Source organism: Myotis davidii, unplaced genomic scaffold, assembly GCF_000327345.1.
Source record: "Myotis davidii unplaced genomic scaffold, ASM32734v1 scaffold370, whole genome shotgun sequence".
NCBI classification, from domain to species: Eukaryota; Metazoa; Chordata; class Mammalia; order Chiroptera; family Vespertilionidae; genus Myotis; species Myotis davidii.
The window spans coordinates 10,471,592-10,497,411 of record NW_006288615.1 but is presented as its reverse complement, the minus strand read 5'-3'; the positions used below and the strand labels follow the sequence as shown (position 1 = coordinate 10,497,411).

General features: G+C 37.6%; 1 protein-coding gene across 2 annotated transcripts in view; it reads left to right on the top strand.

The window, feature by feature from the left end:
- Positions 1 to 18,446, top strand: part of UBE2E3 (ubiquitin conjugating enzyme E2E 3) — an 86,652-nt gene extending 68,206 nt beyond the window's left edge. Inside the window, exons 3-6 of one of the 2 annotated variants that reach the window (XR_001513331.1) lie at positions 11,717 to 11,849; positions 15,954 to 16,101; positions 17,808 to 18,060; positions 18,390 to 18,446. Coding sequence is in view for 1 of the 2 variants with exons in the window: in XM_006760558.2 (XP_006760621.1) it covers positions 11,717 to 11,849; positions 15,954 to 16,101; positions 17,808 to 17,905 (379 nt within the window). In the remaining variant the exon portion in view is untranslated. Of the gene's footprint in view, positions 1 to 11,716; positions 11,850 to 15,953; positions 16,102 to 17,807 lie in introns of both variants that reach the window. The other variant, XM_006760558.2, reaches the window with a different exon arrangement.
- Positions 18,447 to 25,820: the final 7,374 nt, after the last annotated feature.

The window sequence follows — 25,820 nt, the reverse complement described above, 5'->3', positions numbered from 1 at the left end:
TTTACAACTAAAGATTTATAAACTGTAATTTATATGAAACAGGGTATCTCTAAGCCATACATATCTATCTATATCTATACCTAATTGTATGTGTGTGTAATGATATCGGTGGCGTTACATAGGGAGACTAAACTTCAGGGCAAACACAGACGATAAGGGATGGAAGTGGAGAGAAAAATCTTTTGGGGCGATAGAGATTAAAGGGATGTGTGTTTCTGTAAGACCTTATCCTAAGGAGTAGTTAGTTTTAGCTTATTGTGCAGCACCCTCTTTTGTAATTTTAAGTTTTTGACCTGATTTCAGTATTCCAATAATGCCGATAAAATTCTTTAATGTCACGTAGTTTAATGCATTCTTGATTTTTTTTCTTTAAAATTTTAGGGAGAGGGAGATAGAAACATCAGTGGTGAGAGAGATCATCGATTGGCTGCCTCCTGCATGTCCCCCACGGGGGATTGAGCCTGAAGCCAGCATGTGCCCACGTGCCCTGACTGGGAATCGAACTGTGACCTCCTCGTTCATGAGTGAACACTCAACCACTGAGCCACACCCATCAGGCACATTCTTGCTGCTTTATATTCTGTAATTTTTTAAAAATCCTCACCTGAGGACATGTTGGGGTGCGGAAGGGAGATAAACATAGATAGATTGCCTTCTGTACATGCCCCAATTGGGGATCTAATCCATAACTCAGATATGTGCCCTGACCAGGAATCGAACCGGCAACCTTTTTTTGGTTTATGGGCCAATGATCCAACCAACTGAGCCACCTGGCCAGGGCCTTACTTGAGTTTAGTATTTTAAAATAAGATTTTACTTGTCTTTAGTAGCTTTCCCTTGGGTCTATGCTTTTAAGTCTACCTCTGCTTTGTAAGCAGGAAGAGAGAGAAATGGCAAGAAAACATAGAGCAGGAAGATCAAGGTTCTTAAACTGTCATACAGCATTTTACTTTTTAAAGACAAATGTATAGGCAAAATTACTTGTGCATTTATATGAGTCAGAATATTATTGAGACATTTTCTTGTTTGACCAGTTTAAAAAGTATTATTGAAAGCTGGTTATCATTTCAGCTTTTTGAGGTGGTGATAGGGAAGTTGTCCAGAAAGGCTGGTTGCCCCTGACCAAGCTCATAAAGCAAGCTTTACTGCTGTAAATCGCTATAATCCAAAGGTGCTAATGAGTGTAAGCAAAAAGGTATCATAGCCTATATAACATCTGTCTCCAGCAGTTCTCAACCTGTGGGTTGCGAACAATGAAATACATCCTGCATATCAGATATTTACATTACGATTCATAACAGTAGCAAAATTACAGTTATGAAGTAGCAACGAAAAAAATTTTATTGTTGGGGGTCACCACAACATGAGGAACTGTATTAAAGGGTCGCAGCATTAGGAAGGTTGAGAACCACTGGTACCATCAGTAACAATACAGGTCCCAGGTGATTATATCATATCTGAGGATTGGAAACTTTTTTTTTGTTTTCATTCTGTCATTTCCCATTCTTGCTGAATATCAGATCTCTCCCTACCTGTAGTCATTTTGAATTATGTCTGCATATTATATCACCTGGTGAGCTTTTAAACCTCTCTTAGCTCAGACCACAACCCAAACTGATTAAATCGGAGCCTGTTGGTTGGAGGGTGAGCTGGCTAGGACCTAGAATTCAGTAATTTTTAAAGCTCCACAGGTTAAGTGAAACAAGGTGTATTTGACTCTTAAACAACATAGGTTTAAACTTCATGGGTCCACTTACACTGCGCTTTTTCCAATAAATATGTATAGCACTGTAAATGTATTTTCTCTTCCTTATAATTTTCTTAACATTTTCTTTCCTCTAGCTTACTTTATAAGTACAGTATATAATACATTTAACATACAAAATAATATGTTAATTGTCTGTTTATGTAATCAGTAAGGCTTCTGGTCAACAGTAGCCTATTTGTACTTACATTTTGGGGGAGTCAAAAGTTATACTTGAATTTTCGACCCCAGAGCTGTTCAAGGCTCAGCAGTATAACAACCAATCTTACCATAGGCCAGTGGTCGGCAAACTCATTAGTCCACAGAGCCAAATATCAACAGTACAGTGATTGAAATTTCTTTTGAGAGCCAAATTTTTTAAACTTAAACTATATAGGTAGGTACATTGTTATTAACTTAATTAGGGTACTCCTAAGCTGGCCTTTGCTAAAAAGTCCTCAATCTGATTGAGGTACGTTCGCTGAGATCGACCCTTCCAACTCTCCCATCCACACTCGTCTTGTATACTTGTTTCGTCTATCTCCTTTCGTTCATCCTCTCTATATGTCCAAATCATCTCAACATACCTTTCTCAATCTTCGACACTACATCTTCTTTCACTCCACAACGTTCCCTAAAATTAACTTAATAAACTTTACTTAAAATTTTAAGTCAACTTCGCTGCGGTTTGCCGACCACTGCCATAGGCTAATTGAAATAAATAGGAGTTAAGGTTCTATGGCATTTATTTCATCAACTTATAAGGAAACAACATTGAACAAACATACAGTAGTATTTGAGGACCCACTGTAATTCTTAATGGGTTTGCTTATTAAAATCACCTGGGAGATTTTGTTCAGTGTTCTTCTCTCCTTATTACATGAGTGAACCAATGTTAAATGATGGGAATACAGCCCATGTCTTAGATGTATTAGGAGAAAAAAACGCTAAGTATCAATTTGTTAATCAATATTTTTCCTGCCTCTTTTTGGGGGATATCCTGCTTACATAAGTGACTTTTCATTTATCCAGTATTATTTCATGTTAATAATTTTGTGGGTTTTGTTAGATATTCATATAATCTCTCTGAGAGCAGAGATGTTGTCTATTCTGCTTACATCTATTTTTAGTGCCTAATCATACCCAGCACTTAGTGGGTATTCACTAAATGTTACAAGAATGAAACATTAACACTGAGTTTTGGGAGTACCTGTTTTATTCTTTTTTTTAATTCATTTATTTTATTTTTTTATATATTTTATTGATTTTTTACAGAGAGGAAGGGAGAGAGATAGAGAGTTAGAAACATCGATCAGCTGCCTCCTGCACATCTCCTACTGGGGATGTGCCCACCACCCAGGTACATGCCCTTGACCGGAATCGAACCTGGGACCTTTCAGCCCGCAAGCCGACACTCTATCCACTCAGCCAAACCGGTTTCGGCTGTTTTATTCTTTTTTTAAAAAAAAAAAAAATATATATGTATTATTGATTTCAGAGAAGAAGGGAGAGGGAGAAAGAGATAGAAACATCAATGATGAGAGAGAATCATTGATTGGCTGCCTCCTGCACACCCTTTACTGGGGATTGAGCCCACACCCTGGGGATGTGCCCTTGACCAAAATAGAACCTGGGACTTTTCAGTCTGCAGGCCTACGCTCTATCCATTGAGCCAAACCAGTTAGAGCAGTACCTAACTGTTTTATATCTATATGTATTTCTTATATTGTGAAGCTTTATAATTACATTCTTCACCAAGGAAAAATATCTTACTTAAAACAGGAAGTAGGTTTCTTGAATTTTGAAAGTCTTTTGTAGGTAAGGGATTCTGTGTGATCATTAACTTTTGAGCAAAGATGCAGCACACAACTTCTTGTGGAAGCTACGTTTTCATGCTTGGCCCTCATGCCAGACTTCAGAACAAAACAAAATATATAGAAAAAAAACATGAACAAACAGGAACTTTTAGAGTCTGTGCTTAGTTTAAGCTTTATGATAAATTAGACTAGAACTTGACACATTTATCAGCTCATTAGTTGTTTTTTTACCCAATCTTACATCTTAAAAGTAGAAGTGGGAAATAAAAATGAGGGTATCCTGTCAAACATGGTTGACTTATGGTTCAGATGATGAGAAAAATAAGACATTTTTTTGGAGGGGGAGAGGGTGAGACCAGCAGCCTGACTCTGTACCTAGTTAATTAGTATCCCTAATGCACATTCCTATTAGCCTATAGTCTAGTCCAGGGTGGGCAAACTTTCTGACTCAAGGGCCACAATGGGTTCTTAAACTGGACCAGAGGGCCGGAACAAAAGCATGGATGGAGTGTTTGTGTGAACTAATATAAATTCAAAGTAAACATCATTACATAAAAGGGAGGGTACAGTCTTTTTTTTTTAGTTTTATTCATTTCAAACGGGCTGGAGCCGGCCCGCAGGCCATAGTTTGCCCACGGCTGGTCTAGTCACTGCCCCTTCCTTAATTATTTGGTCTTGCAAGACCTGTTTACCTAAATACTCACATTTTACAGAGGCCATAAACCATGAACAATACACAGTGCTGGTGCCAGACCTTTAGATGTGGTCTCATGGCCCCCATCCCAACACATGGGGCTTTTTGCAAAGGTCCGGAATTCTGATCCATATATGGGGGACAAAGAAACCAAAGGGTATAAAGATAAAGCTTCCTCCATATTGGTTTGCTCAGGATTTGGAAACAGGCTCCCCTGAGTCACGATACTAGTACACCTGGAAATAAATGGGTTTTTCCTGTATGTATGTATGTATGAGTACTCCTGTGTGTATATTTTCCGGTCGCTTGGTAAATTCTGTAACACAGATATACAATATATTTGGAAAAATGGCTTAAGTTTGCAATGGGGAAGGGAAGATACCTAAGAAAGCATAAGTAGTTCTAGCCAAGATAATCTAAAAGCTCTTATTAAATCTTTGTTATTTCAGAACTCTGTAGAATTCCTCCAGTTTTAGAATTGAGGATAACAAAGCATATCATACAAATTCACACTGCCTATTTAAAATCCTTGATGGTTTAGATTTTCTCCTGTGGTCTTAGTGCTTCATCCGTATAAAACTCACTGGTTTTTTTTCTCTCCCCTTATGATTTTTAAATTAAAAAAAACCACATCCACACACACCTTTTTTTTTGCGCATAGTAAACAATTGCGAAGAGAAAAGAGTACACAGTGAAAGCAGTTTTCTTTTACTCTAGAGCACCAGATCCTTCTTAGAGGAAATCACTATTAGCATTTTCTTGTGTATCTTTCCAGTCAGTTCACATTGCCAGCACACACATGCAGATAGATTTTGTAGTTTATAATAGGAACACTTCTGTCCACAGCTCTGTATTTTCCTCGCCCCCCCCCAGCCCCCCCCACACACACACTCTTAATATATATCTTGGAGATCTTTCCAAATTACTTTTTATTTTTCTCAAATCCTTACCAGATGAAGTCTTCCTTATTTTTTTAACATCCTTTTCAAGCCCAGCTTCTTCTCATATCTCTTCATGTAATTAGTCTCTCCCCTGTATTGCTGTCACTTTTTTGCCCTTCTGTTATACACCTGTCACAGGTCTGTCAGGTGTCATCATGACTTGCATGTGGTTCTCTCTTCCCAGGTGTCATTTCCTTGTCTCTGCACTCCTTTTGTAATCTGGCCCTTCCCACCTTCAGGACTTTAATTATAGTTGTGTACCAAGGTCTCACAAATTTATACCTACAGCCCAGGCCCCCTCGCTGAGTTGACATATCTATTTCTTGGATATCTCAAAGACATCTTATTTCAGTATATCCAAAACCAGCTTCTTTTCCATTGTCCCTGACTTAGTAAATGGCATTTGTATCTATCTATCTCAGTTAAGAAAACTATGAGTTGTTCTTGAAATCCCCATCTCCCTTCCCTCCTCCCATATTCCAAAAGCATAAATTTGGTTGATTTTTACCTCATAAATATGTCTCAAATCCATCATCTTTGTCTCTGATACCAGTTAGTGCAGCCTGCCATCACCTGCATCTGGATTACTACAGTAGTTCCCCCACAGCCCCTCTGGTCCTCTTCCCTCTGAGGAAGCTTTCCAAAACATAAATATTACTGTGACCTCTCCCCTGCTTCAAATATTTTGATGGCTTCCTAATACATTTAGAATAAGGACATGTATTTTTAAGATAGCCTGACAAGGTCCTGCATGGACATGTGTTAATACTTTTCAGTTCAGCTCTTATTGCACTTCCCCTTCTCTGGCTTCTACCTCCATGGCCTTATTTCTAGGTCCTGCCACTCCCTTTGCTCCTGTTTGTCTCAGGGCTTTTCCTTGAGCTCTTCAGCCTTCCCTACCTCTTCCCTTTACCTTCTCCTAGTTACCCCCTGATGTTTCAGATACTACCTCAAGCATTGCTTCCTCTGTGAACCTTCCCTGATATGCCTAACTAGGTCACATTCCCCTGGCACTCAGCAAGGTATACCTCTCCTTCGTAGCACATTTCCATGTTTATTGTACATTTATTTGATATATATAAATACACACACACACACACACACACACGTATATCCCACGTTCAAAGGCTATTAAATCACGTTGTTTACCCATATCTTCAGAAAAAAATCACTTCTGTCGTGGTAAACAACCTGCTTCCCTATTTATAATGGTCTGGCCCTCTAGCAGCTTCAGCGCAAAATTATAGCTAATTTGCCTACAAACGTCAGGTGGTCATAATAATCTGGCGAGTGTGTGTGTGTGTGTGTGTGTGTGTGTGTGTGGAGATATTCTGCTAGGTGGAATCTACCTAAGGGCAGAGGCCACTTTAGTTTCCAGCATAGGTGCCCAGTACAAAAGTAGACACTCAGATCTTTAATGAATGAATGAATTCATTTTTATTTTCTCAGTTCAATCTACTGTGGAAGTATACAAAGTACTATACTTGGCATATTGTAAAAGCTCAGGTACATATTTTCAGATTCAAAGTGAATTTATATGCTCAAAATGACACAGTATGGATTAGTAAGCATTACCATTTCCCACCAGACTTCACAGGTCTTAAATTTTACCAGAGAGAGATCAGTCTGGGGAAGGGGAATAGGAAGATACTATAATTGTGAACTGCTATATGTGTCTTTTAGTAGAATTATTTTTCTGTATTGTTTCCTAGGCCATCTATACTTCCCCATTGTCTTATATCTCTCCCTAATAAATTGTGAATTCCTAATTACTTTCAACCTAGAGAAGTAATGACTTTTTCCTAAGCACTCAGAAATACTACCCGTTCACTTATAAAACAGTTGTTTAAAGTTTGCAAAGAAATACAGAGATATACTCAGATTGTATTCTGTCTAGGTAGACATCCACCGTCTGCCTGTGTGTTAGCCATGAGACTTTAAAAGAAGCTACTTAACTGCTGTGAGGCTTGGCTGTCTCATCTGTGAAACTGAGATAGTTATGTTATCTATCATAGCATTACTGTGAGGATTAAATGAGATAGATATATGGCATTTAACATAATGACTTCTGGCAACATACAAGTGCTTAATCAATGCAAATGGTTGTTGTTCCTGCAGCTGTTATTGTTGGGACACATTTTCTCAATACAAAGGTTGCTTAGGTTTTCAGTCGTTGTTCACACATGTCCATTTACCTGTGGTGCTTAGTGTGATTAAATTTGTTCTGTATGCCAGGAATATTCCAAAGCCCAACCACCATTGACAACCTGTTGAAGCAAACAACTAATTGATCACTAAGATTACCTTTCCTCCGTCCTGAGTTCCAAGAGCTTTAAGCTAAGAGAGCGCAGTGGGGACCAGGAGGAGAAAGGGTGATGGGTGTTTGAATTAGCAATTTGGCTTGAAGGACGGGTATTCTTGATGTCTCCATTAGTAAGAAACAAGTCATGAATCTGCAAATACACAGTAGCTCATTTAAAGTTATAGGGGAAATGTTTAAATGGACTTTCTGTGAGCCAGAATTGAAACCATTGAGTTTAAAGTGTGTTCCAAGTTCCAAAGTACCTTATTTTAAAACAAATTTTTGCACACATTCCTTTATAAGTTGGAATCTGTTTTTATTAACCAATGTTTAAGAAACATTTATTACTTTTTGCTTTAATAGAGAAACATTTACTTCTTCTAACTTTATTTGTATTTTTTCTAATTAGTACACTTTTTCTTTTAGAGTAGTTTTATGTTCACAGCAAAATTGAGCAGAAAGTATAAAGAGTTCCCATGAACCTGCTGGCCCTGCATGCACCACCTCCCCACTCCCAATGTCCCACAGCGGTGATACATTTGTTACAATCGACGCACCTACATTTGACACAATATTGGCACTCAGAGTCTCTGGTCTACATCGGGGTGACTCTTGCTGTTATACATTCTGTGGGTTTTGACAAATGTATAATGACCTTCATTAATTACTGTAGTGTTATACAGACTAGTTACACTGTCCTAAAGATCCTCTGTGTTCCCTCTTCCCCACTAAACCCTAGCAACTACTGATTTTTTTTTATTTTTCTGACTCCATAGTTTTGCCTTTTTCAACATGTTCTGTAGTTGGAATCAGACAAAATGAATAGCCTTTTTAGATTGGCTTCTTCCACTTAGTAATATGCATTAAGTTTCCTTTTTTTTTTTTTTCATGGTTTGATAGCTCATTTGTTTGGAGTAGTGTTCTATCATCTATATGTACCACAAAATTGATACCCTATTTTGTATGTCTGTAGTTACAATGAAAATTCACTCAGGGAATATACTGATTCTCAAATGATGACAGAACAACCGGCTATTACTATAATTAGTTCCACTTGCTGTGATACTTAAAAGTTACAAAGTATGTAGTAGTATTTTTAAAAGTATATTTTTCCTAAATAGGCCAAAATAATAAGATTTTATTTGTCATATATATCTTCTTTAAAGATAGATTTTTGAAGCATCCTGTAAATATATTTTGATTATACCATCAAGTTTTCTATACTCTTTCTGTATGAACTATTTTTCAGAGCACATATTTGATTATTGATAGTATTACTTTCCTGGTGTTCACAGTTCATAAGTTTATGTTTTACAGAATTAATAAGATATACTAGTTAAATCATTTTTAATTATACTGAATGGTGTATTGTAATTAATGTGGTTGGGTAATCAGTGCTGGTTTGCACTTATTTTAAATAAAACATGCAGATCATTTCTAAACAATGGCCACTTTAAAAGAAAAAAGCTTTATATAATACATTAGCTTAGAAAATCAAGGTAATTTATGATGTGAAGGTTAGAGAAAAATGGAAGCTGTAAAATTGAAAAGAGTTTTGAAAACTATTGGATGGGCCTTACTGACAAATAATTGTAAATTTAGATTTTGTTTGAATTACTTCTCACATTTGTATTTTATAAGTGAAACTGAGCACAGTACAGTGTATCTGGACTTTGGTAGTGCCTAGCACTCAAACCTTGGTTTCTAAAACCTTCCCACTAAAAGGAACCAGGAAGGCTCCTTGAAGAAATGGCTGATTCCAAGGCTGGGAGCCTAGAACATGTTGGTATGCCAGAAAGTAAGGAAGTGCTCAGTGAAACCAATGGTGGCCTATCACCAGGAGATGGGGGCCATTTGAAGAGGCTCCCACTGGCCAAATCAGGGATAATTTGAGTATCAAAATAATTAAAAGCTATAATGAACTACTAGAGATCATTAGGAAAAAATTAGGAATGCACGTAGCCTGACCAGTAATATACCAGGTGTACTGGTTAATGCGGATTTTTTTCAATAGTTGGAGTTACACATATGTTGATATATATGCGATTTGATATGTATGCTATTTTGTTGTATTGACAGCAAGCTTCAAAACTTCATATGTCAAATTTGCTGAAGGTGTTAACATCATAGATATTTTTGTTTACAAGCAATGGGAAAGATTTTAAAGGAAGAGAAGTGGGGCCACATCAACTAAACGAAGACAAATGGAAAATTGAAAAGTCATCAATAAAATGTTGCTTCAACGGCACGAAAGAAAGTCTTTTTTGCATCAAATTGTGACTGGTGATGAAAACTGGATTTATTTTGAGAATCCCAAATGCACAAAATCATGGGTTGATCCAGGTCAACCACCAACATCGACTGCAAGGCCAAATCGCTTTGGAAAGAAGACAATGCTCTGCGTTTGGTGGGATCAGAAAGGTGTGGTGTATTAGGAGCTTCTAAAACCAGGTGAAACCGTTAATACTAATCACTACCAACAACAAATAATCAGTTTGAACCACAAACAGAATGTGCCAGAAGATACGACAAAGTAATTTTGCTTCATGATGACGCACCATCACACACTTCAAAACCAGTTAAAGACACGTTAAAAGATCTTGCCTGGGAAGTATGAACCCACCCGCCGTATTCACCAGGCCTTGCTCCTTCAGATTACCACTTGTTCTGATCGATGGCACATGCACTTTCTGAGCAGCACTTCAAAACGTGCAAAGAAGTGGAAAATTGGGTCTCCGAATGGTTTGCCTCAAAAGAAGAGAAGTTCTATTGGGAGGGTATCCACAAATTACCTGAAAGAAGGGGAAAATGTGTAGCTAGTGATGGACATTACTTTGAATAAAGCATTTTTGATGTTTCTCTTGAAATTATCGTGTTTTGATTACAAAATCCACCATTATTAACCAGTATACCTGGTATATATTCATACAAATGGGAAAATAAAGGGCCCAAGAGCCAGCTGATAAATATGGAGGAAATGCTGGATTTGGAAAGTCACGATTTTATCACCATCATAGTAATTCAGTTTAGCCAAGACTCACAAGTGGATCTTTAAAAAAAATAAATGAATTATTAATTTTTAGAGACAGTGGAAGGAAGAGGGAGAGAAACATCGATGCAAGACAGAAACATCAATAGATTGTCTCCTGCTTCCCCCCCCCCACCCCCCACCCCATCCCCAACTGGGGATAGAGCCCTCAATCCCAGGTGTGTGCCCTGACCAGGAATCTAACTGGCTTCCCTCCACCGGACAACACCCAACCACTCAGCCACACATGGGCCAGGACTCACAAGTGGATCTTAAATCTAGGGGACAAATGTTGATGAACAGCAGGATATTTGCATGGTTTTAAAGTGTCTGTCCAAAGGTTGCCTCTTGGTTATAGGGAAAAAGTATTAAGTAAACAGTAGGAAAATTGGACAGCACTTGCTCTGGTAATGAAAATTAGCATCACCGATTGGGGACAGGAGCATTCTGTATGCCCGAGAAGAACACATCACTTGTGTACTATCCCGTCCAGGAGTGCACCACCTGCATCTAATCCTAAGGAAACATCAGACAAGTGCAAAACGATGCACATTTTATTTAAAAAAGAACTATAGTTTTCAAAAATGTTAATGTTATGAAAGTCAAAGAAAGGCTCTATATTAAAGAAGACTAAAGGTGCAGGATATACTTAGATGATCCCAAGACTGGATCCCATATCTGGAGAAAAATTAGAAGTTTGTTTTGTTTAAAAGGCATTGTTGGGTCAGTTGACAACATTACTTTGCAGATTGTAGGTTGAAGTATTGTATTGATAATATATTTACTGAATTATAGCTGTATTGTGATTGTATTGGAGGTTATTTTAGAAAATGCATGCCTAAGTATTTATGGGGAAATGGCTCATAAAAAAGCACTTTGTGTATATGTGGGTGTATGTATACATATGCATATACATATACATAGAGAAGAAGGGTGTGATGAAGCACATGGGGCAGTGCTAACAAAAAGAGATCTGGGTAGAGTAATATGATGTTCCTTGTTGCAATTTTTCCGTAGATTTGAAGTATTTCCAAGTAAGTTTATACACATGCTTACACTCATTGGATTACTCTAAGTTGCTAATTTACCTTTAATATTTAATTGGTATAAGCTTTTTTTTTAATTGGTAAAAGTTTTTAACATTCATTGCTTGCAGATATACACATTGATTTTTAATTTCTTTTAAATAGTGCTGGGCCTAAAGGAGATAATATTTATGAATGGAGATCGACTATACTTGGTCCACCAGGTTCTGTATATGAAGGTGGTGTGTTTTTTCTGGATATCACATTTTCATCCGATTATCCATTTAAGCCACCAAAGGTAAGAACCTAGAGGTACATTCTTTAATATTTATCCTTCTTCTCTAAAGTCAGTTTATTCCAGAGGTTAAATGTGTATTGATGTAATCATTTTAACTTCGTTTTTTTAATGAAGTAATAATAATGGAAACTTTCATGTACTAAGATATAACTGAAAGTAATTGACTTCTGCCTTTTACAAATAACTGTAATCAGCAGAGAGAGGGTTTGTTAACTATAGTCTTGTTGTAGTTAAGCCTTGATTGTTGTAGATATCACTGGGAGGAATTGACCTCCAGGCCAATTGGCTGTGAGAATCAGCTGTGTCTACAGTGGGAGAACTTCTGTGCTGAAGACACCCTTCTGGGGCAAGACTTGCTTCAGTGGGGCTTTGGTGCTCACTGAGTCTGTCCCCTGAATGTGTCCCTTATGGATCTGAGGAGTTGTAATCTGATGGTCCCAATCTGACCACTGGGTACACTGGCTCTGGATCTCTAAGAAGGTGCTAATTTAGCCCCTGCCTGAGGCTACCCAGCAGGAGCTTTGGAGAGATCTGCAGATTCCTCTTTTTTGTTTATGGTTTGGAGGTGCCCAGATGAGGCCCAGCTGTGAAGCAGTGCAAGCTGCTGTGGGACCTTGGGCCTTCTTTTGGATGTTCTGGATCTCTGTGACCCAGCTGCAGTTTGTTAGGTAATTTTAGATTGTAAAGGGCCAGACCATTCATATGCAAAAGCCTCTGCGCTCAGCTCGAGGCAGAGTGTCAGGGAATCAACAGGGCAGAGTCAAACAGCTATGGCTGATCCTCAGTCCTGCCCTAAGAGGTCCTTGGTCTCAGTGTCCCGGTGATCGCTGCAAGCACCTCTGAGAGAAAGCCGCCCTCGAGTTCCGACTGATGCCAGACAGTCCAATTTCTCCCCATATGTCCCTCAGAGACTTCGCCCGGAACTGGAGTTCAGAGCAGTCAGGAGCTTGATACTCTCTCCTGATTGAAAAAGACAACCACGTCCTCAGTTGCCAGCCCTTTCCACATGCGCCTCCGTACCTCTGCACTTTACTTCCGCACCTCCTCTGAGTCTCAGTGTGCTTTTCTCTTTCCTTCTAGTTGTAGAATTTCCACTCAGCCAGCCTTCCTGTGGTTCTGGATGATGTCCGTTTTGTCTTTTAGTTGTATTTTTGAAGTGGTTGTGCGAGGCAGCAATTTCCGGTGTTTACCTATGCCGCCATCTTGGTTTTCTCGGGTTTGTTAACTATAAATAAAAGTATACCATGTGCACATCAGAAAAGCAGATGGATTTTTGATATGAGGGAAAATACCCTATGAACCTTCCTTAGAAACATACTAGGATTCAAAGTAAACCTGTTTAACAGCTTCTAGAAATTAGGGTTATCTAACTTGAATTTTGTGCGAAATACCTTATCTTTATAGATGAGCAAAATCTAGAAAACTTTGGCAAAGAAGAGGGAAACTAATACTATTTAGTAAACGTATGTTGTGCCCTCTGTTGGTAGCATGTAGTAATGGGAATGAGTGTGGCTGGGTGACTTAATGCCTCCTTGTTGTCTCTGAATATGAATTAGATGATAACAGAGAAGGGTTGAATTGTGCCTTGTAACGATTGGCAATTATTTGTCAAGTCTTAAACGTAACCATTACTTAAATAGATTACTCCTCTGACTTCTCATTATAAAATAAAATAAAATGGTCAGGCCAGCTGGTAAAAACCACCAATATTAAGTCTGAGCATAATTATTTCATTTCAGAGATTTCTGACATGCTAGGGAAACCTGTGCTATCAAGCCCTTAACTGTAGTAAAACATTTTCCTTTTCAACATAGTTCACTTTGTTCTCAAAGCTGTGTAAAATATATGTAGCAGTTTAATGCCTGGAAAAGAAAAGAAAGCGATAAAACCCAGAAAGTATATTATCTAATAAGGTAAGAATATTTCCTCCTAGTGCTATTTACCTTAAATTGCAGATACCAAGGTTTCCTAGCCCCTCGAGGTATTGGCTCTCAAATGTGGCTATCAGTTTTTTGAGTACTTTTTTCTTTGGTCCCATCAGAATTTAAGATCTTTAAATGATTGCTTTAATGCTCTCAGTTAGAGTATGTCTTGCTAGATCAATCAAGTAAAGGCATAAGACCCTCATGTTAATAATAACACAAATTTTATTCATATTCAAATGACATGTTAAAGGACAGCATGTCACCAACTGTTCAATTGCATTCAGTGATTTTCTGTATTATAGAAAACAAAACTTTAGCAAAACAGCTCATGACTGTATAGTGATACTTATTTTTACATGCCTCATTTTGCATATCGGAAAAGTGGTTTTAACATGATAGAAAACTAGCAAAAAATATGCAAGATTTATATTTTTCAAAATAATCTTTGTACGTGCGTGGAAATCTGTTGAAGAAAAAGACTTTTTAGTATCTTTAATGGAAAATAGAAATTGACTGAAATAAAGGTTTCAAACTGCAGTTTCCTATATGTGATTTATCATAATTGTTTTGGTTAATACGTTTTTTTAAATTAAGTTAGCATGTGAATATTTTTGCTGGTCTCATTTTAATTTTCTAACCCTTTAATGTTGATTAATTCCTTTTGCCTAAGGTATCATATACAGTATTATGAAGCATTCAGATCTCTAGGTGGACAAGTGAAAAGAAATAAGACTTCTGCTGTTATCTTAGTGTTAGGTACAATTATTTTTCTACAATACTGATTCTTTTTGAAGTTCAGAGAAGGTGTTGAGCATCTTGAAGAATAATAATTTAATTCTTTTGTTCACTCTGTTAATAGCTAAACCAATTCAAAATATTAATTGTATTGTGTTTGTAAACCATACATAGTCAGCTGTCAATAATCTGAACATGTATTATTCCTGTATTATATAGTAGAACTGTCTAATATAAATATAATGCAAACTACACATGTAATTTTAAATTTTCTAGTAGCTACATTAAAAGAATAGAAACTGAGTTAATTTTAATAATATATTTTATGTAACCCAGTATATCCAAAATATTGTCATTTCAAGCATGTAACCAATATAAGAGGGAATTTTACAATCTCTTTTTGGTATTGAGTCTTTGAAATGTGGTGTGTAATTTACATTCTTATCCCTTTTCAATACAACTAGCCACATTTTAAGAGCTCTGTGTAACTAAATTAGAGCAATTCTAGAGGTGCATGGTCCCCTTCCTGACCCCTGCAAGACCAGTAGTTCCTTCCCTGTTACCTTTAATGTTTTTGTCTTTAATTTTGTATCCTTATCAGAAATACACATTTGAGGACTGTAATATTTTCTTCCCACACTCCACTTGGGATATCACAGTACACTGCTAGTTCTAAGGGATCAAAAACTGTCCTTTTTTTTTCTTCTCTAACTCCAAATGAAGATTAACTACTCAGTGTTAGGGATTGTTTTGAAACTTGACAGTATTTGTTCCTAGGATTTATCCTCTTTTTTCACACATCTGGAGATACACTTTCTTTATTCAGTAGCTTAAGACCTTGCTTGTTTTAACGTAATTATCTAACAAGACAGTGAACCAGTTGTGGAAATAAAAGGGTGGGAAGTAGGTTGGTGATGTAACCAATCTCATCTAAATTCTTCATTATTTTCTGACACATGGCAAGAAATTAGCTGAGTTGATACTGATATTTTCTACTAACAAACTAATATAACTTTTCACTTTATGCTTGAAAATTTCTTTACCAGTTCCTCTTACCTTTGGCATCAACACATTTTTGTTTTCCCTTCTGTCTTTAAACAGGTATTATGTGCACTCATGCTTGTGTGTATGGTGTGCACACACATACATACATAGAATTGCTGTATCATTCATTTTGATTAAACTAATCAAATCAGCTACTCACTTTGGTTGAAAATCAATATAGTTCTTGCTATACTGGGTAAAAACCAGAACATTTTTTAACCAAATTAAATAAAACCATTTGATTTTGTTAGTACTTAAACCCAGTATTCTATTAGCTCTATAGTTAAATTATTTGTTATTTAGTATCATATGATATGTTACTCTTCATTTTTGCTGGTGAGAGTCTTAGTTGGTAAGAAGGCATTTCATTTTCTTCCTGTCTTTAATGTGACTGCCTTAGGTTACTTTCCGCACCAGGATCTATCACTGCAACATCAACAGTCAGGGAGTCATCTGCCTGGACATCCTTAAAGACAACTGGAGTCCCGCTTTGACTATTTCAAAGGTTTTGCTGTCGATTTGTTCTCTTTTGACAGACTGCAACCCTGGTAAGCACATATTTATTACCACATACGATGAGGTTGTGGACACCAGTGCATTTTCCTGGTAGCTTAAATGTAGATTTGGAAAGTTAGCACTATTGGTGGAAAGTCAGTGTAAAACATTTTGCAAGGAAATTATCAATGCCATTTCAATTAGAATAGACCAGAAGTTTCACAATAGCTTTCTGTGGTTTGTTAATGGACTACTAGCCTATACTTATTTTCTCCTTCTCATTGATGGACTCTGTTTTCTGAGGTGTGTACCTGTACAGACCACTTTGACAGCAGTAAAGTGGTGTCTCTAACTCCAGTGCCTCCTTTTCTTCTTCTATGCCTCCATGTGCATTAAAGCAACGACTTAGTAATGAAGAACTTCTTGTTTTCTATTCCTTTTTGGATTTTAGTTCATTGTATTAGATGTAGTAAGAGTGAAGAATATTAAAAAACTATAGCTGATGAGATTGTTGGATTAGATTGTGATTATATAAACTTAGAGGTTAAAGTCATTAGTACATAATTGATAACATTTAAAAGAAACGCATAACTGCCACATGTGATCATTAACTGAGGTACTGAATTGAAAAAAATGTTTAAGCCAAGGATTTTGTATGTTATCTTACTGAGGGGTCAGTTTTTAAAAGAAGTTGACTTATTTTTTCTAAACATTTGACTAATCACCAAAGTCTATTACTATTATCTTTGCCCAACAGTTATACATATATGATAGATAGATAGATAGATAGATAGACAGATAATTATAACATCATTTATTACAGCAAAAGATTGGAAACCACCTGAATGTCCATTAATAGAGGATCTACCTATTAAAAAGAATGAGACAGCTCTTTATGAACTGATAGGGAAAGCTTTCTAAGATATAGTAAGTAAAAAAGTAAGACATTGGGGAAAAAACACATATGCATAACAATATATTCTACATGCTTGTACACATGTATATCTCTGGGTAGAAATGCTGTAAACAGGTAACAATCACTTGCCACGGGAAAAAACTGAGTAATGGAGGTTTATTTCTCAGATTCAATTTCCAGTTCAGAATTCTATATAAATCAGAATGGTAAGTTTTCAATTGGAGATAAGGATATTTGAGTCATACTATTATGTAGAATGAAGAAAACATTTTATTCTGAATAGTATTGCATTTTTAATCCTCACTTGGGGATATTTTTTCCATTGATATTTAGAGAGAGCAGTGGGAGGGAGGGGGGGAGAGAGGGGAAGAGAGAGAGAGAGAGAGAGAGAGAGAGAGAGAGAAAGAGAAAGAGAGAAGGGAGAGAGAAAGAGAAAGAAACACACACATCGATGTGAGAGAGACACATTGATTGATTGATTGCCTCCCACATGTGCCCTGACCAGGGCTGAGGATGAACCTGCAACCCAGGTATGTGCCTTTGACTGGGAATCCAACCTGGAACCCTTCCATGTGCAGGCTGACACCACCAAACACACCGGCCAGAGCAGCACACTTTGATTATTTAATAAAATGCCAAGAATAAGAAACAGTTTTTGTATATTAAAAGTATACCCCTTTTATAAAAATCATACTTATTAACACTCATTTTTTAGTTACAGGGCCTTTAGCTAAATTGAATATTAATATTAAGATGCTGCTAAAAATCAGCATTTCAGTTTAATAGAGTGTTAAAACTGTACCTTTTAGATATCTAATATTTTTTATTCTTCTACTCTTCCAGCGGATCCTCTGGTTGGAAGCATAGCCACTCAGTATTTGACCAACAGAGCAGAACATGACAGGATAGCCAGACAGTGGACCAAGAGATACGCAACATAATTCACATAATTTGTATGCAGTGTGAAGGCGCAGAAGGCATCTTCTCACTGTGCTGCAAATCTTTATAGCCTTTACAATACGGACTTCTGTGTATATGTTATACTGATTCTACTCTCTGCTTTTATCCTTTGGAGACTGGGAGACTCCCCAAAAAGGTAAATGCTATCAAGGGTAGAACTTTGTAGCTGTAGATTAGTTATGTTTAAAATGCCTACTTGCAAGTCTTGCTTCTTTGGGATATCAAAATGTATTTTGTGATGTACTAAGGATACTGGTCCTGAAGTCTACCAAATATTATAGTGCATTTTAGCCTAATTCATTATCTGTATGAAGTTATAAAAGTAGCTGTAGATGACTAGGAATTATGTCATTTGTATTAAACCCAGATCTATTTCTGAGTATGTGGTTAATGCTGTTGTGAAAAATGTTTTACCTTTTACCTTTGTCAGTTTGTAATGAGAGGATTTCCTTTTACCCTTTGTAGCTCAGAGAGCACCTGATGTATCATCTCAAACACAATAAACATGCTCCTGAAGGCATAGCTTCCTGTCGTACTATTTTAAGTCAGTCTTGTTAGAAGGTGTGTCTGAGATGATTGTTGATGAAATAAAATTGCAGATATGAAGATGACTACTAAAGACCAGTACAAATAAAGAAATTATTAAATAGAAAACATGTGGAATCTTATTAAATGTGTATAGTTTTTTTTTTTCCTTTAAGTCCTACTGAGAGAATATAATGAACTTAAATATGGAAAACTGGATTTTATTTTTTGTTTTTTATTTTTCACCCCAGAGATATTTTTCCCATTGATTTTTAGAGAGACTTAGTGGGGGGTTGAAGGGGGAGAAGGGGGGGGGGAGAGAGAGAAAGAGAGAGAGAGAAACATGCAAGGTAGGAGAGACACATGGATTGATTGCCTCTTGTAGGTGCCTCCAATGGGCTGGGGATAGAACCTGCAACTGAGGTATGTGCCCTTGACTGGGAATTGAACCTGAGATGCTTTAACCATCGAGCCAAACCGGCCAGGGTGGAAAATTGGATTTTAAATCCTTTGGTCTCAAAAATATATAAAACTTTATTTTGATATGATATTTGAGATAAAAATAAAATGAAATTCTGGCTCACTCAGGAATCTGATATTGTCTTATGGAACATTTCTTTTCCAGATTGGTGATATCTGTTCACCATTGGAAAATATTGTCAAATGACACATCTGGTTACTGTTGTACGTCTTGGTGCACTTTTTAAATTTTGCTTCTAACCTTGCTCTTGAATGTTTATGGTGAATTATGTGCATTACCACTCTTACTGTGGCACTTGGCCAGCAGTTGTAGCCAGAGGCAGAGTTGAACACAAACCTTTTTCTGCCTGAAAGTAGATGAGAACTCTGGATTGGTGTGCAGATTTGGCTTTATTTCTCAATTGCAAACATACCAAATTTTAAAGGTTTCCCAGGTTATATAAATTCCTTCTTTCTAGTTACAACTGTTAAATATTAGATTTCTTAAAGAAGTTAGTATTACTTTGCAGTATTTAGATATGGCAAACAGTATAAATGTGCTACTTTTTCCCTATGACGGATCATTTCTGAGGTAATTCTCTGGTCATAGAACCAAAGTTGTGGAATATGAGGCAAGTGTCTTCTCCAGTCCTAAATATGGAAATAGAATACCATCTCAAAATTTATCGAGTGGAATTATTAGCATAAAATATATAGCAAGACATTTATAGTTTCATATCCCCTCACTAAGAATAGTGATCTCCTATTAACTTGAGTGTCAATAGAAGTATTAAATTAGGGTAAAAATAAAATTATTTGTATGTCTACTTTTCACTTAAACTGTTCCCTTAAAAAATCTCCCCATATTACAAAGGAATGCCAAACAAAAAGGTAGTATTTTGAAGAATTCAGGCGTAGGCCTATGAAAACCTCTAAGCTTTGACTGTACTAAGTGGTGACCAATAATCTATAATGGAGTCCAAGTCAATGTGATGAAAGTGGGGTCCTTTCCTATAAACTGCAAGGCTTTCTGTGTAGGTCAGCTCTTGGAAGTGGTTTTCCCCACTCCCAGTATTGTCCATTCTACACCCTGAAGTATTACATTTCTCTCTTAGTGTTAGAAAAGCCGTCGTCGTACTGAGTATTAGGATGTCGGGGGTGCTGTCATTGGACTTCCTTCATTTGCTATCACCTGACTGACTATCACCACCCTAGTTTGCTTACTTGTGGGCTGTGTCTCTACTCACCGGGCAGAGTGGGGGAATTGGTTCCTTAGAAGTATTTGTGGCTCTTGCACAAACTACGTTGGGAGCCTTGAAATAAGATACTTAAACTTCTTTGAGTTTCAGTTTATTCATTTGAAATAAAAGAGTTGAATTTGAATATTTCCATAGTCTCTGTTAACCCTCAAAGGTAATTCTAACCTTATAAAATTTGTTATGCTTGTTCTGCTCTCTCTTTCAGGGAACAGGCTACAGCTTTAAATGGACTGAAATAAAAACCATTCATTGGTTTACTATGAGGTTCCCTTAAAATTATGAAATTTTTAAAAATCTCTACTTTTGAAAAACTATAAATCCACTTCCCTGTTACATAGGTATTCATCCATGTACACTATAAATAAGGGCTTTTTTCCCCTTGAAACTTTGCTCTAGATATAAATTGTAATATTTCAAAATCTAGACTTTTTCTTTTCCATTAAGAGCAAATTTTACAAGTTAAAGTCCAAATGTAACTTTGTAAGTATTCAAGGATGGTCATGGCACCATGCATCTCATTGAGCCTAGAGTGTTCTAATTATGATCATACTAGAGGTCCGGTGCATGGATTTGTGCACATTGAAAGGAAATTAATTAGAAGAAATGTTTTAGAGGCTGGGGAAGGGACCACAGGAGATGGGCCAGCAGGGGAGGGACCACAGGAGGGCTCCAGGGCATGTTCGGCCCAGTCCCGATTGGGGCCAATCAGAGCTGGGGAGGGACTATAGGAGGGCTCCCGGGTGTGTCTGGCCTGTCTCGTCCAATCCCTATTGGGGCTGTCTCGCCTAGTCCTGATCGGTCAGAGCATCTGCCCCCTGGTGGTCAGTGTGCATCATAGCGACCGGTCAAATGAACGGTCTGATACTTTGCATATTAGGCTTTTATTATATAGGATGCCCTCAGGTACAGCTGTGCCAAGTACCGCTTAGTTAGGGAAGGGCCCTAGCTCATTTAATGTCCCCTAAAGAGCTTTAGGAGAGGAGACACATGATCCTCAGTTGACAGTGAAACTACAAATGGGCTAAATAACTTATTGTCCCAGATTATACAGCCAATATGATGTGCAGATATAGCCCCTATTCTTTACAACTAGGCTAAGAGTTTTTGTTATAATATCATAGTTAATATTGAATATGTATATCTGCAAAGACAGATAGATATACATAGATTATTGATAACCTATGACAATTTTTCAGTAAGATAAGGTAACAGTTTTCTATTTTAGTAAATCCTTGTTTTAATAAAAGTCTATTTTTAAAGTCTCAAATGGGACCTTGCAAAATAAGACTTGATAGTTTCCAATGAATATGAGGTATGTTTATTTAGCTTCTGCCTTAGACATACATTGGTCATAGACATACTTTTAACATTGATTAACTTATTTTTAATTTGAAAAAAGAAAAATGATGTTACTTTAAATCTATTTAACCATACATCACATGACACCAGGAAATCTACCTTTTTCACAATAACAAGATGTATTATTTATCTAAACATTGCTTTCTTATTTTGTTTGGCTAAGAAATCTTAAGTAATCACAGGGTTAAAATTGTGAGTTGACCAATGTATATGCTACTCTTTCTAATAATAATGTTGAGGTGTTGTTACTTGAACTGAGTCCACTAACTTGCCCAAGTGTATTCTTATGTATATAAATAAAAGCCTAAGTGACTATCCGACCAGTAGCTATGATGCTCAATGTCCACCAGGGGGCAGACACTCCGACCAGTAGCTATGACACGCAATGGCCACCAGGGGGCAGATGCTCAATGCAGGAGCTGCCAAGCTGCAGTGACTTGGCAGCTGCGGTTCTCGGGTATCACACCTGGAACCAAAGAGGAGGGAACCTAATTCCGGGGTGCGTCACCTGAGAACCTCCCTCTTTCAATCTGGGACCCCTCAGGGGATGTCAGAGAGCTGGTTTCAGCCCGATTCCCGCAGGCCAAGCCGAGGAACCCCACCGGTGCACGAATCCGTGCACCAGGCCTCTAGTAACAACATAAGAATGACTGTGTTGTAAAATTTAAGGCAATTTCAGTCACATAGATTTCAGATGTTAACCTGCATTATAATCATGTTAATATAGTACACGAACACAGTTTCAGTTGGCCTTAAATTGTGGTCTTTGGAAAGAATTATGGCATATTATGAAACTATTTTTATAAAACCATTGAAAATTATCTTAAAAGACTGGGCTAATTCTACAATAATTACATTATCCACATATATTTTCATTAGTGTTCCTTATTTTAGATAAATAGAATATATAAATGAATCCATAGTTGCATGTCTAAAGTTTTTTCAAGTAAAACCCAAATAAAAAATAATTCATAATTAAATTTTAGTAGGTAGGCACTACTTGAAACATCATTTTTTGTAACCAGTTTGTCAACTCTTAGGGGGTAGAGTTCTTCAATGATTTAAATGTGTACTAGAATGTTTGATAGAATGTTTCTCCAGCGCACTGATAGTTCTTTCAAAATGGTTATTAAGTGAATTTCTGGAACTGGTTTATAAACTGCACTGTCAACAGTGTTAGGTGGTGGTAAAGCCTTGTCAGGTAGAATCGGTCTTGTTAATTCGCAACAAGGAGTGATCCTCTACAGCGGGTGCATAGGGTCGCACCTGGGCTCACTTTTCTCCTTTTCTCCCTGGCTATGGAACTCATAAGCATTTCTCTGAAGGAGTATCCTGGATTTCTAGCAGTATCTCTCTTGTTTTACTTTGCCCACCTCCTGTGTTCTCAGTACCTTGGGGTTTCAGTAACTCATGTGACTAGAAGCCGAAGGTGATATTTAAATGATAATAGTTTTTTAGTAAGACCAAACATAAGAAGCTAAGTTTGAAAATAAACAAAACAAAAAGGCAACATTAGCCAGAATCAGGCACAGGGGCATGTGAACAGTGTTGTTAATTTAATTACACGAGAACCAGTGATTTGACTGCGTAGGCAGCAGAGCCCTGGGTGTGTTTAAATCTTCCCTATCTGTAGGTTACCTTGCTGAAATTCAGTGAGGCTCAAGTCCCCAAGAAGTAGAAATTCTTTTTTCTTTTTTCCTTCTGAGGGTGTGTGTGGAGGGTGATTATGCTATTTGACCCCTTAACTGACCTCCATTGTAAGTTTATTGTGCAAATTTTAAGTGTTTGCTAATTGAAGGCCCTTTCAGGCACTATGATGTACACATCCTTAATTTATTATTTCTTGTGCAGATAGGTTTTTCCCTCTTCTTAGCACCAAAGACCACATCTTTGCTAATGTGTATCCATTTTCTGTTGAATGAGAAATTTAACAGATGTCCCCATTGATTTAACTATGAAAACATTAGTTGAATGATTTTCTAAGTTTTACCCAATCTACATGATATTAAACACTAGAGGCCCAGTGCACAAAATTTGTGCATGGGTGGGCGGGGGGCGTCCCTTAGCCCAGCCTGCAACGACACCAGCGTCCCTCGCCCTGGCCTCCGGCCTGAGGCCTCCCCTCCCCTCCCTCTGCGCGGCCGGGGTGCGGACGCTGGGCTCACATTGTCAGGTTGATGCCGCCAGCGTCCCGCCCCAGCCACTATGGGTGCTGCCATCTTTGTCATGGAGTGACGGTTAATTTACATATTGCTCTTTCTTAGAATACTTAATACTATTTGATGCTTTTAAAATAATTACTCTCTGTCCTTCAAACTACTCTTAGTAGTTTGTCATTATATTTAGTTTGACACCTTAAACATATTTCTGGACAGTGAATTTTTGGAGATAATCTCTGTACTCCTTATCTCTATGTCAGCCCAACATCTAATAAGATATATGTTTGCTGAATGAATGAGTTATATCATGGCCATGAGCCTTCTGCATAAGGTTATTCAGAGACCATGTTCAGCATGTCAGTCATGTCTTCTTTAATTCCCCATCATCCTGGTTCAGTGCTGCGTGCTGGATATATTCCTGTTAACTTCAAATAGAAGTAGCAGTGGTTTAGTTCCATCTTTAATGTTTACTTGTTTAAAATGGAGAGTGATTTAATTGGGTAATTTTAGAAGTCCTTAAATATACCAAAATGCCTTTTGTCTTACAAAATTAACATAATTTCCCATTGTCATTACTATCTTCCAAATTGATCTATTTCTCCAAATTCCCTTTTCTGTTAAAAAGAGAAAAGGGTACAAAGGAATGTATGTATCTGCTTACCATATTCTTTTAGGGAAATCTAACAAGAACAATGAAAAGTGATGGCCCTTAAAAAATTTAAGAGAAGTATTTTAGGGTAAAGGAACGTGTATACTATACAGTAAGGGGCACCCCTTGAGTGCTGAAAGTTGGTTATTGAGATAATGTCCAAGTCTCTTCATTTTTCTTCCCCACTTCTAGCTTTTATGGGAAAGGGAAATAGAATAGGATAAAGAAGCAAGGGGGCCACTTTTTCTTTATTGCCACATGTTTTCTTGAACCAATAGGTACAATTGAAAGGTGACTGCGTAAAGGCTCCTGAAGTGTAATTTCAGCAACTTCTCACTCATTGTCACAAGGGTATTTCCTAAGTCAGCTGGGGTGTGTTGACGTGAGAGGGTAAATGATGTAGGACAGAGAGGCACTGTCCTAGGGAAAATCATCTGCTGCACCATTTGCTGAGGGTGTTTCCAAAGTTCTCTGCATTTTCTGACTAGGCAGGAACTCTGGGAAACACAGTATCCAGATTGTTGAATTCTATGTACGCTCAGACATCTCATCCCATCCATAGGTGCAGAAGAACAGGCAGAGGACAAGGGGATAGGTCCAGGATGGTGGGTAGAGGCCATCATAGGAAGCTCTCTTGTTGCTTCTACTTATAGAAAAGGAAGTGGTTATTGGCTGGAAGTGAGGGTGTGGGCACCAGAGCTCACTTGTCTGGTTGACTCCACACAGTGGAGTGGTCATTTGTTGTTGAGAGAATAAATGAATAAGTGAATTGTCTATCAAGATGGGCCTTTAGTTTCAGTTGCATGTTAATGAGGAACAAGTACAGTGGGGCCTTGGCTTACAAGTTTAATTCATTCTGTGACGGACTCGTAACTCAAATTACTCGTATGTCAAATCAATTGTGAATGAGTGAGACACGTGATGCTGGGCTGATGTGGTGTTCACTGTGACGTTCGCTGCACCAACTAGCGGTGGGGTATCTGAAGCTGGCTCGTAACCCGAATTTTAGCTTGCAACTCAAAGCAAAAAATCGGCAGAGAAACGGATCATTATCTCGAAAAACTCGTTCGTCGGGACACTCGTCAGTCAAGGCCCCACTGTAGGTAAAATTCCCATGGCATCTGGAATGTCTCTTTTTCATCAGGTGTGGTTAGCAGTCATTAGTGGGTTTGAATCTTAAGCACCTTAATGTTTTCTTTCCTTTGAGTGATTGTTTTCCTTTTGTCATTGAAGAATCTACCTTGTCACCAAATTTAAAGGAATTGAAATATTTATAAAACTTATGTTTTCTTTAAATCTTGGAAAGAGAAGAAACTAATGTTTCCCAAATTGCTCATCATAGTCTAGTCAGGAAAAGAGAGGCCTCAGGTAAGTACAGAGGACTTCGAGAACGCCGCAGTAGATGGCATGGCAGGTGACTTCTCTCTGTTGGATAGGGGAGAATGGCTTCTCAGAATCCATTCTTGACCATTTTAGATGATTCTGG